The 18,407-nt window shown below is 37.6% G+C and overlaps 4 protein-coding genes across 4 annotated transcripts; 3 read left to right on the plus strand and 1 right to left on the minus strand.

Moving 5' to 3' along the window:
- Nucleotides 1-4,668: 4,668 nt before the first annotated feature.
- DFL_005413 (uncharacterized protein) lies at nucleotides 4,669-5,697 on the plus strand (the record flags this gene model as incomplete). The annotated part of the gene is made up of 2 exons (XM_067634671.1): nucleotides 4,669-5,166; nucleotides 5,239-5,697. The coding sequence occupies 2 exons, from the start codon at nucleotides 4,669-4,671 to the stop codon at nucleotides 5,695-5,697; spliced, it is 957 nt and encodes a 318-aa protein (XP_067489177.1).
- A 1,433-nt stretch (nucleotides 5,698-7,130) lies between these two features.
- Nucleotides 7,131-8,557, plus strand: DFL_005414 (uncharacterized protein; the record flags this gene model as incomplete). Its single annotated transcript, XM_067634672.1, has 2 exons — nucleotides 7,131-7,610; nucleotides 7,709-8,557. 2 exons carry the CDS (start codon nucleotides 7,131-7,133, stop codon nucleotides 8,555-8,557), a joined length of 1,329 nt encoding a protein of 442 aa, XP_067489178.1.
- Nucleotides 8,558-9,035: 478 nt separating this feature from the next.
- Nucleotides 9,036-11,502, minus strand: DFL_005415 (uncharacterized protein; the record flags this gene model as incomplete). Its single annotated transcript, XM_067634673.1, has 2 exons — nucleotides 9,036-11,164; nucleotides 11,238-11,502. The coding sequence occupies 2 exons, from the start codon at nucleotides 11,500-11,502 to the stop codon at nucleotides 9,036-9,038; spliced, it is 2,394 nt and encodes a 797-aa protein (XP_067489179.1).
- Nucleotides 11,503-14,829: 3,327 nt separating this feature from the next.
- On the plus strand, nucleotides 14,830-15,088 carry DFL_005416 (uncharacterized protein; the record flags this gene model as incomplete). The annotated part of the gene is made up of 2 exons (XM_067634674.1): nucleotides 14,830-14,854; nucleotides 14,910-15,088. 2 exons carry the CDS (start codon nucleotides 14,830-14,832, stop codon nucleotides 15,086-15,088), a joined length of 204 nt encoding a protein of 67 aa, XP_067489180.1.
- Nucleotides 15,089-18,407: the final 3,319 nt, after the last annotated feature.

The raw sequence follows: 18,407 nt of genomic DNA on the forward strand, positions 1-18,407 counted from the left end.
CAAAATATATTTAATTTTAAAATTGAAGATTATTTAGAATCGAAATATTTTTATCGAGATTTTATAGAAGTCATCGCGTATCTCTTACGACAACGTTTATACGCGTAGAAGATGCACTTCATACCTAAAAAAGTCTATAGTAAATCTGGAGAAAAATAATATACAGAATTATAGATAGCAGATTAGTAGTATAGTCAGCAGAAATTTTTATCGTTCGATTATAGTCTTATATCGATCCTTTGTGCTTCCGACACGACTTATCTTACTAATTTTTTTGATGATAAAAAGATCTAGCTAATTTATCTTTTAATTAGTAATATCAACTCGAAATATCGAAATTAATCTTTTAAGAACGCTTGAATGTTACTCGTTTTATTATCGATATCGTCTAAAAAGAGCCCGTTGCGGCCGTCAAAGAAGCGATTAATTAATTTAAAAATATAAAATCTTATAAATTAAATCTTAAAACTTCTGAATATATACCCTACGGGCCTACTTATAGAATACAGAGATAGATATTAGCGAATATATTATTTTCGTTTATATAGATGGTTAGCAGATTATATAAAATATATTAATCTTCTTAGTATTATTTCTAAAGTTTACTTTATTTGTACGGTACCGACTACAGCTTTTCAAGATTTCGATCAGAGCCTGGGATATTCTATACGAAACTATAACTCTTATTCTAAACGATTAGATAATAGTGATGAGATTGAAAAAGCCCAATTACATTTTAAAAAAGTGATAGATTCGACGAAGGCCTTCTTAAATCTAGAAATTACTATAGCGGATTTATATAAGCCGGATCTTCTACACTGCATTTACTTAGAAATGATAAAACATCTTATAGAATAGATAATTAAATTTTTAAAAAAATATAAAAAGTTACAATTCTTTAATTAGTGCTAAGTTTCTGTATTAGTCTATTTTAAATTCTAACTGTTCCGTAAAGATTATATATAGGTCTCCTAGTGGTAAAAAAAAGAAATAAAATCGATTGTTAAAATTTTTATTGCGACTTTAGCGAGCGCTTTAAGAGATCTATCGAGTCTTAAAAGATCTGTTTTCGCCCAGGCGATAAATTGTGTAAATACTTTAATAAGTTTTGTTCTATATGTAATTTATCTTTCATATACTGAACAAACTCTTATAGATATGTAAAATCAGTTGTAAAGCTTTCATAATAGGAAAAATATCTTTAGAGAATTTCGGGAGGCCCGAACGAGATTATAGCAGACAGCTATAGATATAGTAGAAGCGGTATTCAGCGATAAAGCTCTAAATAAAAGTAGTGAAGACTCCTTAGAGGTTTCTAAAAATAATAAGCTTACTTAGAAATATTTTCAGCCCTCTTCTTTTTCTGATCAGGGTTTTTTAAAAACTAACCGAGGCTAATAGCTATAAAACATTTTAATTTTATTAAAATGCATTTAATAACCCATTTTACTAATTTTATTAAAAAATTTAGTCAATTAAATGCTTAATTAATAGAAGTAAGAGAGGCCTCGCATGTCGAACAGCTTAAAGAGAGATAAGCTCAATCCAATTACAGAGATATATACGCTTAAATAATAGAATACAAATATCGAAAACATTAATTTAAAATACAATTTCTCAATCTCGAACAATTAGTAAAAGAAGAGAAAAAAATCAATAAGTTTAAGAAAGTCTATCTAGATTCGTTATCGGCTAGAGAACGACGCGAATAGTACTACAAGAATAGACTAGGAATTAATAATATGTTTATTGATATTTATTTTCTAATATTTCTAATTACGCTGACTCAATCTCAGTCGGCTCTGTAAAGGCTCGTGCGGAATTATATAGTACGCTATCAATTAAAGTTGCAAATTCAACTTAATTGCAATCTAAAGTAGTCTTAAAATCTTCAGAAAATAGGAGCAAATAGGTTATAATAGATCAGATTAAACGTAAATACGCTATATCGAACCTTAACTGGGCGTTATATACTTATTTGAGAACCTTACCGACCTTCTAGATATTTCTTCGACTAGACTTTTATTCTTTATTTTTAGTAGACTTTAGAGCGTAAGTATATAAGACTCTCGTAATTCCGATTAAGAACTTTCAGCATAGAAATGTTTTTACTAATTATATTATTCGAACTAATTTAAACTGATAAAAGAAGGGTTCTCGAAAGAACTTTATTATCTTTCAGAAGTCTCATACAAGTCAATATAGAGATCTAAAAGAAAAAATAGTAATTAAGCTAAAATTATTATTAATTATCTATAATGTAATTAGTAATAAGACCTTTTAACTAGCTTTTATTACTGAGCTTAAGCTATACGCTAAGAGAACTATACAGAGCCTTTATAGTTTCGTTCGCCTCACTGAGCATTCTTTAATAGATTATGAAAAAGAAAATTATCAATTTTATCGAAATATTATTCTAATTCGAGCTATTTTGGGTCTAATTTATTTAATCTCCTATAAGATTGGTTTATATCTTCTCAACATCAGGAAAAAAACATGTTTCCATCCTGCCATCCTAGCAGGGGGGTTTCCATCGCGGTTTTTTCTGCTATGTGATTGGTTCAAGAAAAACCACAACAAAAATAAGCGAATTTTAAACCAATTATATAGCTTAAAAATACTGAGATGGCACAGGATGGAGCGCGATGGAAACTCCCCTGCTAGGATGGCAGGATGGAAACATGTTTTTTTCCTGATGAATACTCACATCGATCTCAATACCTGGAATAAAATTTATTCTTATAACGATGAAAATATAGATTTAGATATCGATATTGATAATAAATCTGATATTAAAAAAGAAAAATATTATTTTAAAATTTAAATAGGGGGTTTATATAGACCCGTGTTAGTTTTATTAGAGTACTAGGTAACCCTATTAGGATGGAACGCGATAGACTGAGATGGACCGCGATAGAGCGCGATAGAGCGCGATAAAACGCGATGAAAAAGTGTTTTATCGGATGAAAGGGCTTCCATTCGATGAAATTAAAAAAATGTGTTTTTTTCCTGATGTTGTTACTGTTCTTTGATTGCTATATTCGAAGATTGATTTCGATCTCTTCCTCGACCGCGACTTCTTTGCGATCGCAGTCTGTTTCTTAACTGATTTGACCTTTGTCTAAAATGGCAGTTTTTAATAAAATATTTTCTTTTTAGACAGTATCTGCAACGATTATCTTCTTCGATAAAGTCTTAATTATTTGAGTTATGTCCCTGATTATCTGATTGTTGTTATTAAAATCTTTCTCTATTATTCGAAAATTCTCCTTGACTACGTCCACGTTTACGTCTATGATTGCGTCCTCTGCCGCGAAATCCTCTCGATAGACGATGACCTGTCGTAGAAAGATTCGCTAAAGTATTTAATAGATTTGTGTCGAGATAAGGTGTGCGACTATCTATTTAAAGTAATTAATCGATAATGTGTTGCGTTATGACAGCTTGATTTTAATCGAACGCTAGTTGCGATTAAATTGTATCCATCGAAATCCTTTATCGTTCAGTTAATCCTGTTAAGAGTTTATCTCTGAATATTTTATTATTTATCGAGTACTCCGTATTTTCAAGTTGTTGCTGAATCAGTCTCAGTCTTGCTATCCATTATTGTACGTTCTCGTTTTCTCTCATCTTCATCTCCATAAATTTAAAATAAAGTCGACTAGCTATTCCTAAATTAGCACCTAGACCGAAGGTTGTATTGATTTTTCTCCAAAGTTCTATTGCGTTTTAACACTCAACGAGAGTATATTAAGTTATCGTACTTAATATTTGCACCAATAAACCGTAAGCTTCACTCGCTCTCTTTTCCCATTCTTTATAAGCTGGGTTTATTTATTCAATTTAGATACGTCGATTTATGTCAATTTTCACTACTTGACCTCGTCGAACAACGCCTTCGTTGTCTATAGTAAACAGTTCGTCTTCGTTTAGTTCTTAACCGCGTCTAGTTAACGGTCCTGCTTAAGATGCCGTTGTTGAAGTTAATTCTGACATCACTGGTAAAATAACGTAAATCATCTTCGTTGGCTCTAGATCCTCACCGACAACATATTTATATAGCAGTGCCGTTTTTAGAATACAGACTGCTTGAGATTCCCACTAAAAGAAATTAGTGACCGTAAGGCGCACACATTCTCCCCATTTAGAATAGCGAAATACGGTCTCGAAGGTTTCGTTTGTTTAAATATTTTAAGTAGACATTTTTAAGTAATTTTTATTCTTTTTAATCGAGATATGATTTCGATTTTTAAGTAAAGAAGTTAATTTATAATAAGATATATTTTGTTTGTTTTATTGCTAAACCGGGCTCATAACCTGTTGAAAAACTGTGTTCTCCTATTAGATTTTTAATCTCCCCTAGAATCCACCGAAGCCTGTAGACGGTGAAATAGGCCAGATAGCTGCCAAGAGTAGACTAATTACATAATCAGGTAAACACGTGATGTGCTAAAAGCATGACTTCCAACAACAACAAAGCGACCACGGCTTTCACGCAGCTTTCGAAACATCCCCAAACGAACTGATGTCGTTTCAAACCGAACCTTTTTTTCGGCGACGTATTTATCTACAACCTTGAGGTCAATATTTCTACGCTTCAACGATCATTTCAGTTCAACAGAGGTCAGATCTTGTGACGAGACTAGGGTCAGATGCAGCCAGCAGACGATGATCCAACACCAAGGCCGAGGCGCCAGAGAGATATTGAATACAGCACCTCCGCCTTCAGGACCAAATTTCGCATCTACACCTTTAAGTCAACTAAGTCGCTCACTAGGTGTAGTACACAAAGACGAAATTTCGACATTACAGTTTGAGATCTATCAGCCGCCAGCTGCTAGAGAAACAGATTCCGACACTTCAAGCCAAAAAAGACGTCGAAGCCATACTGGACCGGAAACAAACGCAAAGAGTAAATTCAGAAGGAGAAGGCAGCCTTCGGAGACGAATTCGGTATCAGCAGCGTCCGACAGCATTAAAAGCCAGAGTTCCAGCCACAGCCGTGAAACGACAAGCTCCAGAGGGTCGGTGGCGTCTGATAAGAGCAAATTTTCGGACAGGACGAAGTGGGATGTGGAGCAGCTCTCTGAAGAGAGTTGCTGGATATGTGGAAACCAGCGGACAAACTTGGATGTTCGTCATGTGATTGCGAGGAAGGATCCTGGCGTGAGTTCTATGTTTTTCCTAGAACGTTTAATATCAGGCTCTTTCAGAAACTAACCTTCATGGGTCCAATAGTTTCATGATATATCTTCCCGAGGAATTGTCCCCTTTAGCCATAGAGGAGATAAAGCGAATGCCATCCCGCTGTGTAAACGCTGCCACGACGGATTCGACTCAGTACGACCCCAAGTCATCATTCTACCCGCCGACCTACAGTATTTCCTCGATGTTGAGGAACAGGATTTCCGTGAACGGAGTGAAAATGCACAAGGTACAATTCGGCGTCGCTTATTGCCTTCTGGTGACCAATACAGAGCCCATCTACTCAACAGCCGGCCGACCTGTGTGGAAGAGAAATATTTAAATAATTTGGAGGATTCGGATCTGCCAGGAGGACTATACCAAGCTTATATTCGGGAAGATATCTTGGGTACCCGGCAACACCCTATTCCACTAGGGAAATATGACGAACCCCGCATATGGCACGGTAGCCCTACCGCAATGTCCATGCACTTCAGGCATTGGCATGTGTAGATGATACAAAATGGATATCAGAGGAGACACTCGACACACTCTATGCGATAGCGCGAGCAAGGAAAAAAGAACCCTTTTTGGACGATAATGGAATAGTGCCACAGGCTGTTGACCAGACTGTCGCGTCGAATTTTGGAACTTCAAAGTCAGTCTCTACGAAGAGCCGTGTATCGAAACAGGAATCGGAGAATAAATCGGAGGCAAGGACTCGGGGTGATACATCATAGGTAGATGACGCCTCTTCAGCGACGGATTATGATGGGGTTCCGGATTCTTCTAGTTAGAAGTGGGGGCCGTCGTTTACTGCGAATCAGGTTCTTCGGATATTCTGTGGAAATCCTTAAAGTAGTTGGTGAAGGTTTTAGAATTGTCTTACAAGGAGGTTAGAGGGAAGTATTCGGATAAATGGGGCCTTGGAGCTCTGATATTTTTCCTGCGCTCTCCAGTATACGCTTATTTATCTTGATAAAACAACTAAAGAATTTTGATATTACTCTTTATTTGGAAGGTCAATATGTATAGTTTAGAATTAGGGAAGGGCAAATTTCACAAAAAATTGAAATAAATCTAAAAGAAATCATGATGGTCTCCTATAAGGTCCTCGGGCTACCTGTTAGCTGTAATTCGCGTGAGATAGCAACTCTGTTCACCCGGCCGAACCAAATAGCGTAGCTGCATATGCCGGGAAAGCCAGTAAGAAAAAATAGATAAATAAAAGGAATGAAAGAAAGGAATGAAGGGAGGAAGGAAGGGAGGGAGAAAAGGGAGAAGATGAGAGCGAGAGGGAAAAGAAAATAGAGAGGTGAAGAGGGTTAGCTATAGGTCATCGTATTCAGGTTTGTGGAAGCTTTCACCACAACCCCGGCTCTGCCTCCGCTGGTAAGCAAATGCGATGTTCGAACATCAAAGACAAGACGTCGCATGCTAAGTCGCGGATGTGAGAATACGAAGTTCGGCTCGTATGCGCGAATATGTTCTACAGTTGCAAATGCGAGTACCCCAATTGAAAAAACAATTTCATAATGCTCGAAGTGATACACTTCGCATGTGCAGGATGCCACATGTACTATAGCGTATACAGTGCACACTTCGTATATGCAAAATGTCATATGGGTTCGAAGGTGTCCACAATCGCATATATATGCGAAGTGTCACATTGAAAATTGCGCGTGCAGGTCGAGGAATTATCGAGCGTTGTCTTTGAGACAACACGATGATTTTTGACGTCGCAAAAGCGTTACTAGGTTACACCGTTTCCATGGCAACGGGCTATACCCTGGTAATCATAAACAAAATAGAAAGCCTTGCGTTTGAAATAGATCCTGCCAGACCCAGAAGGGAAGGATGAACACGATTCACAGACGCCAAAAATTTGCGAAGATTTAGAAAACCGACCTGTGAACCTATTCAGATATCAGTTCAGAAGAAGCAAGATGGTGCACCAAGACGATAGCGACATCACACCCCGACCATCCAAAAGGGTTATGGAAAACGTAGATGCCGAGGGCAGCACAAGCCGAATCCTGTTTAGGAGAAGGAGTGTGATTTCTGGAACGGTAGAAGAAGTGACTGAGAAAGAGGAGATATATTTCGAGGACCAAAATATTCCCGTTTTCCACCGATCGGACTCTCGCTCGACCTCTCGCACATCCCGCACATCCTCCAACCGGTCCCGCACCTCCTCCAACCGATCTCGGTCGGGAACGTCAACACCTTCAAGGAAATATACACGATCTGACAGCCTTCATTCGACGGAAAGCGGCATATCTGTTGCCTCGTCGGGGGCAGGTTTTACCGATGGGAACAAAAATAGAGTCAAGAAGATGTATCACAACCTTTGTTGGTTATGCGAACAACCATACAGCGAGGGCGTTGTCGATATCGCTCATGTTTTCGCAAAAGCCGATCCAGAGGTGGGTTCGACATCACTTCAGACAACCTTACACCAGATGATGGAAAGCTAAAGTTGCAGAGTATGCTAACTCCAAGTTCAAACCACCGAATATATTAGTTTACGATTACGCACGAGAGGGGTATATTGCCGTTCTCAAGCTCAAGCGACATTGACAACGCGATTCCCTTGTGTAAGAATTGCCATTTCAACTTTGACAGGCCTCACCCGCTCTGCATCTTTCTGCCTGTTGACCTGGAATGGTTTTTGGATTTCGAAAGAGTAGATTTCGAGGAGAGAGAGGAGTTGTTGAGACAGGGTAAACCGCGGCCGAGGGCAGTGCCGACAGGCGATATGTACAGAGCCCACCTAGCGAAGAAGGGACTCCTGGACGAGTCTTTCGACCTGCGATGCCCCGGAGGTGCCTACGAGGTATACTTGCGGGGCGACTTTTTGTCATCTCCGTGGGAACGATTACGGAATCCCAAACTCGAGAGATTGGGGTATATGAGGACGAAAATTTGGCACGGAAGCCCCACTGCAATGTTGTTACACGCCAGCAGAATTCTTTCGTGCGTCAATCCTGGGAAATCGTGGATTGATGACAACAAACGGAGAATGCTCTTCGACCTCATATTGCTCTGGGGTCGCGAACCAACAATGGACACGGATACTTTGAGGAATTCCACAGGAAGGTCCAAGATTTCAGTTGTTGGAGAAGATGAGTACCCGGGGTCAATCGAGCAGGCAGATGCCGAAGGACCGTCAAAAACAATCTCGCCGTCCAGAGATGGAGCAAGTATAGGTCAAATGTCGTCAGCTATTACCGCTGTCGAAGTGGATCTCTTTCCAACTCAAGAGGAGGAGCTCGACTTCGTACGTAAGAAACAGAGATGGCAGTGGGGGCCGAATATGACCTCGGGCGAAGTCGTGCGATTATTTAGTAGAGCTGAGGGCATCAACGTATAAAACCTTGCGAGGCATTCAGGCGGTGTCTTTGGTTCCGTAATGATGGGCTCTTGTTTTCTTAGTGGTGTTTTGAGCAGGCGTTGAGGATAGTTGATTCATGGTACGTTTTCAGTTCGGGGATACAACTCAAGAAATTTCTGACTATGGTGATACTGATACACCAACTGATGGAAAATAACGAAATGTAATAACCAATTGAATCAGGCGTCCAGAACCCGTCGCAGATGAAGTAATGAACTCCGTCGAGTAAGAATATCGATGCGAGGGACAACAAGCGCCGCCATGTTCTTATTGCCGTGGAAACAAGTCATGGGCAGATCGTATTTGTTGCTGCTCATGGATCAAGGCGCGAACGTAGATGTCAAAGATAAACATGCTAACAGAACTTTAATATATATGTGGTAATCCGGTAAATTAACTAGACATATTTTTCCTATCTCAGTAGTAGGGTCATATCGTCCACTTAGGCTTTCCTTTTTTATTCTATCCAATCTTTCGCATCGTATATCCGTCGAGACTGACAAAGGCCTGGAAATCCGTCTTCCTTTAGCATCTTTTCTAGTCTCCTATTAGTTTCATCGTAAGGACAAAATGTTTTGCTTTTAAGATATGGATCGTCCGTCATACAAGCAAGGAAGGTTATCATCTTGCCTGTCCTTTCATCCTTGGTCTGTAACTTACAGCCCAGCAACCCAGCAAACTCATGCATATTTCCAGAAACTGATGAGAACGTCTGCACTCCAGCACGGTTCTTCAGTTCAACAAGCACACCCTTAGTAGGGTTTGTTAAGGTCCAGAATTTTTGTTTCTCTTGTACTATTTTTTTTACTTGCTTCTTCAATGTCTGTTTCACCGTCTGTGTAACGTTCCTAAGTTGACCATCAGCCTCGACTTGCGCTGTAACTTCGACGTCTTCCTCAACCAGCTCATTGACAGCCTTTTCGACGTCCACTGTTCTGTAATCAAAGGTGACCTCCGGCACGATGTCTCCGAAATTTGGCCGTCCATTTTTCCGTTTCTTCCAGGGTCCAATTTTGAAGCTCTTTCGGCGAAATTCAGCCTTTTGTTTTTCTATTTTCTGATTATCTTCCAAAACTTTGTTGACTTCTAGCTGCCTGGGGCTGGGAACTCCGTCTTTCAATTTCCACGTTTTATCCCAGCCTGTTATTGGCCCGCATTCCGCTCCCATCGGCCACATTTGATTCAGAAACTCTGGCTCCCAGTCAGCTTTCTGTGGTATCAAATCTCCAAGCCAGCCTGTTGCTTCGATACCAGTAAGTTTCACCTGGAAACCGAGACTAGGCTTTAGGGATATACCCAATTCCTTTATGGTGTCGATTTCAACGGTGTTATTCGGAGCCTGGTTGGCAAGGTTTTTGGCAAGTGCTGCCTTTTTCTCCTCCGTCATACCCTCAAAGCCGTCGCAAAACTGTCCTTTCGAGTATCCAGCTTCTATTTCATATTGAAACTTCGGAAGGAGAAGCTCGATGTCGCTGTTCATGCCGGAACCGAGAATTTTGGCCGAAACCCCAACAGCAGTGATGAATGCGGCCTCGCCTACAACTTTCACCTTCGCATCTTTCAGGTAGGCTCCTACATTAACTTCGGGACCTTTGATTGTTGAAGGGTCGAATGCGAGAACGTTTGCAAGATCGAAGTTAAACTCGGTGTTGAGCGTAGACTCAACTCTAGCGCCGACTGTGAATGCTCCTGATGCCTTCAGCGTTTTGACGACAGAAAAGGTAAGCTCAGGGCCAAAGTTGAGGATGCCCGGTATGGCGAATGGCGAGAGCGGTATACTCGTCAGTTCCTTTTTCCATTCTTTTGAACCTTCGATTTCGACTTTCGCTTGGATATCGGTTACTGATTTCAAGTCCTTCGCAGAGAAGTGCACGGAAGCCTCCTTAACCCACCACCAACTAGTTCGGAAACGGGCTCCAAATTCGACTCTGCCGGCTGTGTGGCACTCAACACATGTGAGCTCGACGTTGCCTGCGACTTTGATATCTGTTTTCGGAATTTTGGCATCTGGCCATGGATTAAAGCCCAAGGGAGGGAATTTGAACAGTGGTATCTCGGCTTTTTGGCGGTCATTAAAGTGGACATCGAGGGCAAATCCAGGTTTAAAGTCCAACCTCTTGGCGAGTCCTGTGCTAGCTTTAGGCTTATCACTGTAGATGTTAATATCGAGCTCGCCCACGACGTCCCATGCCATTGGGTATGCTTCTAAAGTAACGACTGTGCCATCCACGGCAACACTTTGAATTTGGATAGGTGTTGCCCTTATAATATCGGGATTTTCGACGGATGGAGCGTCAACGATCAAGAAAAAGTAATCTTTTTTATCCTGTGGATTAAGCTTCCATTCTTCCATGACGATTCCACCAGCAGAATCACTCAAAAATTCTAGTTTTATGCTGTTGTTTCCAAGTTTGCTCAGGTCGATTTCTCCTTTGACCCATGTTTTAAAATCGTCATATTTGATGATAGGATGCGCTTTGACATCTTCGGCCCAGGAATAAGGCTTAGCTTTGATGCTGGCGAGGTAGTCCGTAAACTCTGCATCGGTCATTCCTTCGATGTCGGGCTTGTCTCGCTTTTGATTGGCTATCGTAGCAATAAAATTAATATTACGGGACTCCTTCAATTCACGATATCGATGCCACAATTAATTACTTACGATTTGGCTTTTGAGGTCTGAATATAAGCTCGATTTCCTCCTGGAGCTTTAGCCTTGAAGGATCATCTGCTCTCTTTCGCAGATGCGGATGGGCTTCCTCCTCCAGCATCAGTGTCAACTCACGATATCCTTCCGGGATATTCCATTCGCCAGGTTCCAAGGCTCGGTAGTTATCCGGTTTTTTTGGAGGTATTATCGGAGCTGCTGATGCTCGGCCAAGGAGGCTAGACACCAAAAAAGCAGAAACTAACGCTTTCAGCAACATTTTTTTTTTTTTGACGCGTTGAAGACGGGGCGTATTGCTAGTCCAGCTAGCCAGAGTAGAAGATTGAAAAAATGACGAACAAGAGGATATCTAGATACGAAATGAAAAACTTCTAAGCCAGCTAGAAGGAGAATTATGCTCCACCAGGGAGTGTAAGGAACGAAACGATTGTTGATGTTGGTTTATTCGAATAGTGTCGATGGCATCCCGCGGGACTTATATACAGCCGTAATTATAACAGGCCTGACGACGTCTTTCCATTCGGTTGTAGGAGAGTTTGATATGCTTAGGGTACCTCACAATCGCATACTCAGGACTGAGAAAAGGGTAGTTCCGGAAGACATTCTGATAAAAGATATTAAGGAGGCTTCCTAAACCTGGGGTGTTAGTTTCGGTTCGCCTCGAGTAACTTCTAAACAAAGGAGATTAAACTTCTGTATCGTATATATTAATTTCTTTTGACATGTCGAATATCGGATTTTCCAAATATCAGAGACTTGATTTACTCCATCGTTTTCGATGAAAAGTCTTACCCCAGTTTCATTTGAAAACACCACTTCGAAGAATGTTGAGTAGTTTCAGACTAGCGGTTCTTTTTTCACTCGTTATAGTCTAGCTAATGGATATTCGGAGATGTCGACTAAAGGGCGGGCCTGAATAGTACAAATTTCGCCCGTTATGGTCTAGCTAGCAGAAAATATTCTCCTGTGGAAGCTAATTAGGTTTGGCATAGTGATAGTGGCGTTGCACAGCCTTCAGTATTTCGGCGTTTGTGGCTCACAACCTACGTCACAAGTAGTTTTCTCTTCAATGAGTTTGTGGAACCGCCGAGATATCTTATGCGACTCTAAGCCCCAACAAATTAGGTTATTGTTACACCTGTCCCAAAATAGCTTAGCACTATGCTTTGTTTCTCAACTCTATATATTCAGAGCTCTCAGTGGAAGGATCAGTATTCGGGTGAATAGACATCAGGAAAAAAACACATTTCTTTAATTCTATCGGATAGAAGCCCTTTCATTCGATAGAACATTTTTTCATCGCGCTTCATCGCGTTTTATCGCGCTTTATCGCAATCTATTTCAGTCCATCGCGCTCTATCCTAATAGGGCCATTCGGCACTCTAATAAAACTAACACGGGCCTATACAAACCCCCTATTTAAACTTCAAAATAATATTCCTCTTCTTCAATATTAGATCTATTATCAATATTAATATTTAAATCTATATTTTTATCGTTATAAGAATAAATCTCATTCCAGGTATTAAGATCGATATAAATATTAAGAAGATATAAATTAGTCTTATAGAAGATTAAATAGGTCAGATCTAAAATAGCTCGAATTAAAATAATATTTCGATAAAATTGATGATTTTCTTCATCAGGAAAAAAACACATTTCCATCCTGCTCCATCCTGCCCATCCTAAGGCAAGATGGGCAAGATAGGCAAAATAGAAACCTGCCTTTCGGGTAGAGCCCTTCCATTCTAAGAAGCCCTTTTTATTCTAAGGAGCTCTTTTTATCTTAAGAAGCCCTTTCCATTCTAAGAAGCTCGTTTTATTTTAAGAAGAGCTTACATTAGATGGAGTAGTTTCTATTTTAAAAAATAATTTATATTCTAAGAAACGGTTTCTATCTCAAAAATAATCTTTATCAGACGCGTCTTATTCGGATCTACGGAGGCACTGTATACGACTATCTAAGATAATAAAAATATAGTTAAAAAAATCACAATAAACATTAAATTTTTCAGTCGGATATTTTATAAGAACCAGACTGTACGTTTCGTAACAGGAAAGATATATATAAGATTATAATATCATTAAATAAATAAGAAATTAATAATTTAATTAAGAGTATCAAGTTCAGAATAAAAGAAAAGGGGGGAAGATGCATCGGCCTCTTAAGAATCTTTAATAGTACTTGTTAATGGTTCTACAGCTCGTAAGTACGCTGGAAAGTATGTAGGTCTGTATATGTATGATTGATGATCGATCGTCTAGATCCCAACACATCGTAGATCCGCCTGTATTTATAGAGCGGTACGTATAGACCCGGCACTACGCCTTATACGGTATATCGCAACACCCCAGCTCGTATATAAGGCGTAGACAGTAAAAATCACTGTATTACGATGTATCTTGTAACTTCGCATAATTACAATCTAGCAGGATCTACGGCACAAGCTGTAGTAACTTCAATGCCTCATTATATTTAACCTGTTATAGTTTCATTTAATCGTAGTGCTTGCGCAGTTCGTAGTATAAAGCCACTTAGTTATAAAAGGCGCGTAATCTCTCAATTATAAAGTATAGAATTGTTGCGTTTATAGCAGTACGCTTTAACGTTTTATAATAATATAACTACTATAGTAGCCTATAGAACCAACTGTTCCGTACGGATGTTAGATTAGGCTATACGCTTACTAGCGCTTGTTATATTAATGTAGATTTATGCTTTACAGCGAACAATTGTAAATCACTATGCATGCTATTGCATATGGGAATCTTTATAATTCTAGAATCATAATCTAGGACGTACGTAGCTCTGGAGCTGTAGGGGCGTCTGTTACAATTATGCAATTTACCAAATTTCATGCTATATCCCCAGCTTAGAGCTATACTGTACAGCTTTAAAATTAGTATAAACATCTGGAGCTGTTTTGGAAAAAAAGAAGTACTTAACTAGCTATCATCCGCCTTATTTGCTTTCCATTCTTTCATATCTTCAGCTTCGTTTATAGCCCTAGCTTCATTATTACTATTATATTATTTTATACCTTTACAGCCTTATAGCATTATTATATTTATTGCTGTTACCAGTCACTTTATTCGTGCGAACGCTATTCTCGTCAATCCGGTATTATATATTTATGTCGTATTTTGTCAGCAGTGCTTCGATGACGGTTATCTGTATATTATATCTCTGGATACGCGTAGTAATAAGTGCAGTTCTTGTACAAAAGTAAACTTTTTATGCACGTGGTGTAAGTTCTGTAATTCTATGCGTTTGAGAGGTAGATGCTAATTTGTATTAAGTATGGAGCGTTAAAGCTCTTCGCGTTTCTAGACCAGAATATAGTTTTGTTATCTATAATCTGCCAGCGCTTATAATCGTTCCCGGAAATCTTGTTATGTATTAGACTATAGTTTTATAGGTGTATAGGTATAGCATTAATACGCTAAATACCCTTTATGGTGTAGCTCTTAATAGCCCTCTACTGTTATCAAATAACTGTATTATCGCTGAAACAGTATGGGGCCTAATATTAGCAAACGGCACGCCTATATTTTAGCTTATCTACCTTCTTGCCAACTTAGACGTATGGGATCTGCAGAACCAGCTGGCTGTAGCTAACGTAGCTTTGACTACAGCTAATATAGCTTTAACTGCTTCTAATATAGCACTGGCAGTTGCCAATGCGGCTCTAGCAGCGCACGGAGGAGGTGCAGGTGGTGGAGCTGGTAAAGCTGGTGGTGCTGGAGGAGTAGTAGATGAGGGTGCTATCTATGCTCAGATTATCGCTGTAGTTGACGCAGCACGAAGTATTCCGGACGGTGCAGCTCCCCTGCCTACTTTGTAGAATATGATGGCGGAATTGGCCTATTTACGCGGCCGTGCGGATGCGTAGGTTATAGCTCTAATTCTTAGACGGTACGTTAGTTAATTTAAAATAAATTTAGGATGCAAAATTATGTGTAAGCGAAAGACGCTGCTGCTGAAGGCGTAGCTTTTCCGCCTTAGTGCTTTGAGGGCCTTATTCTTCGTTCGTTTATTCTGCGCGGCTATTTGTTTTATCTGAGATTTTATGTAATATAAAGTAAAATAATATTCTCATTCTTTTAATCGAATAAGTTTATGCGCGTAAAATAATAGTTATACGAGTTAATCGGTAAGGACTTAGTTAACGCATCCGCTAATAACTTTTTAAAGCCATGATATTTTAATCTAAAAGTATTATTCCTTATCTTTTCTTTAATCTAGAAGTATTGTAGATTATAATACTTTATCTTCTATTAATTGCCACCTGTTGTATTTACGATTATGGCGGTAGTATTGTCCATGTACAGAACTGTAGGAGGTAAAAAGAGCGTTATCTACAGTTAAAACGATTCAAAAATTAAAGATAACAACTTTTAAAGCCAAATTCCTTTAGTTCCTGTATAATTAGAAGCTATTACTTTTGCTTTAGTTAAAGATTTCGCAATAACTGATTGTAATTTACTGCTCCATAAAATAATACTACTTCTTAGTAGGTACACGTAGTTAGATGTTGACTTTCGTGTAATATCCTCTAGTTTATAAATTTATGCTTAATCTGAATTACTATACCTCTCTAGTAGTAGAGGTAGATCCTTCTCATTAACCATTTTATTATTATAATAAAGTAACTGCTTGTAAGTAGTAGATAAATACTAGTAAGCTTATATTACTACTTTTTAATATTCCTCCGTAGGCGCATAGGCATACTACCCTAACTTTATAACCGTATATACTAAATCAGGTTGGCTACTTTGTACGGCGTAATTTAACGAGCTAATTATACTTTAATAGATTTCGTAATCTTCTTTATTAAATATAAGCCAGGAAGCATTCTTCGATAATCGTACGCTAAGATCCATAGAGGTCTGTCTTAACTTACTATTAAGCATACTAAAATAATCTAGAATACTTTTACAGTATTCTTCTTAATTTATTTATAATATCTTAAAAATACAATTCTTTCGTATTCATAAGCCTAAAAATCGTTTAGCTTCACTTATATTTTTAATTTCGTACATTTTCATCAGGTACACTTTCGTCTACTATATCATAGTTATATCTTTTAAAAAGATTAAAAAGTCATCAACGTATATAATTATAATTATACTTTTGTAAAAGTATAGATATTCATTTACTTCGCTTCTTGTTATTTTATATAGAAATTTTTCGTTTATAAGCGTATTATTTAAATCTTCGTTTTATAGGTATAAAGCCTGTTTCAGGCCATATAATAACTTTAGCAGAAGCAGTGTTATAATTTTAGTTAACGCTTTATAACTTATTAGTAGAGCAATAGGTGTTCTCTCTTATAAAAGTAGAAAAACATTTAGAAATACTATTTTAACATTTAGCTAGTGAACTTCTAAGTCTAGAATTGTAGTAATTATTAGTAAAGCTCGTACGGTACGTAAGTTAATAATTAGCGCATACGTTTCTATATAATAAATATTATAACATTGTTCGTAGCCTTTTATTATTAATTTAGTTTTATGTAATATTTTCAAATTTATACGCTTTTTAGTGAAGACTTAACGCGTATTTATTAGTTTAATACCGTGCGGTACTTTTAAAAGCGCAGCTTATATTTTATTATTGATAAGCGATTTTATTTCTTTTTAAATTATAGCTAGCTAGCCTTCTTTTTCTTTACTAGCTATAGCTTTATTATAAGATTGTAGTAGATCGAGGTTAATTGAGGTATCTTCTGTAGTTATAAAAGTAATAACCTCGATAATTCTTGCGTACTGTAAGTATCTGACTTTAGAGGATTGAGTAATTGTAGTATGTAACATATATATTTTCTCTATCTCTCTTAATCTTCTATTATGTCGCAGTGCGGCTTGCTTTTTTACTTGTCTAGCCTTAGCAGTTTTATCGTTAATTATTTTATTTATGATTATTGGGTTATCTGGCTTTCCTTATTATTAAATAAGTAAAATATTAACTATTATTATAAAATTTAACTTTTTAGTAGGTTAGCCTTCTGGTAATATAGTATTGATATATTATTAGTTATCGTCGTATATTTCTCTAACGTTAAGCTTATTTTGTAGCTCTATATCCTGCGGATTAGGAAGTATAGGTACTAATAAGGCTAAGGCAACGTATGGCTTCTTCTAGTAGCTGGAATTTAGGAAGTATGCTTTATAGCTTTCTCGTGCGAGAGTAAAGTTATCGACGAATACTACGTTTTTAACTATAGAGACGTACTTTTTTAAGATATTCTAGACTTTATACTATTTTAAGGTATGAGTATATTTTAGAAATATGCCTTTCTATGCTTTGTGTTGGCTAAGAATTTTCTTGCGTTTCTCCTTAGGTATTGTAACGTATACTAGATAGCTAAATAGGTGTATACGGGTATAATTGATAGGGTTTCTATTAAGTTATTTTTCTAAAGATTTAAACGTCTGTTTTCTTTTCCGCTTGGGGGGTACTAGCTTGTTGCTTGTAAAACAGGCTGCAGATAGAGCTTCTAGCTAGAATACTTTTAGTAAGTTAGATTTTATTAGAATTGTAGTAGTAAGTTCTTGTAGCGTCCGCATTGCTCTCTCAGCTATACTGTTCTACTCGTATGCGTATAGGGCGGAAGATTTAATTTCGATGCTATATTTTACACAAAAGATTTGTACTTCTTTCTATATAAACTCTTTTGTATTATCGAAGCATATAGCTATTACTCTAGATTGTCGACTATATTTATATTCTATTATTATTATAAATTAAATAAAACGTACTCAGTATTTTGAATAACTTATAAAAAACCTTATTTATTTATAATAGATAGCCTCGTCTACGATTATAAACATATATCTTGCTTGTTAATATAATTTAGCTGTAGAATCCAAATAACGTTTATATAGTAAAGCTATTGTAAATAGCCCTACTATGTCTATATATATACGCTCTAAGGGATATGACTTCTTAAAAATAGCAAAATCTAGATTTAAGCGTATATTAGCTTTAGATAAAAAATATAGCTCGTAAATTAGATTCCTCTACTTCTTAAAAAATACTTTAACCTTAATTTAAATTATATTTCTGCGAACTATTTTCTAACCAATATAACTTAGTTTCCTATACTATTTTAATAATTCCATAACTTCAATTAAGAAAGTATAATCTATAGTTACTCGATA

The sequence above is a fragment of the Arthrobotrys flagrans genome (assembly GCF_004000055.1).
Source record: "Arthrobotrys flagrans strain CBS H-5679 chromosome Unknown unitig_9, whole genome shotgun sequence".
In the NCBI taxonomy this organism is placed as follows: domain Eukaryota; kingdom Fungi; phylum Ascomycota; class Orbiliomycetes; order Orbiliales; family Orbiliaceae; genus Arthrobotrys; species Arthrobotrys flagrans.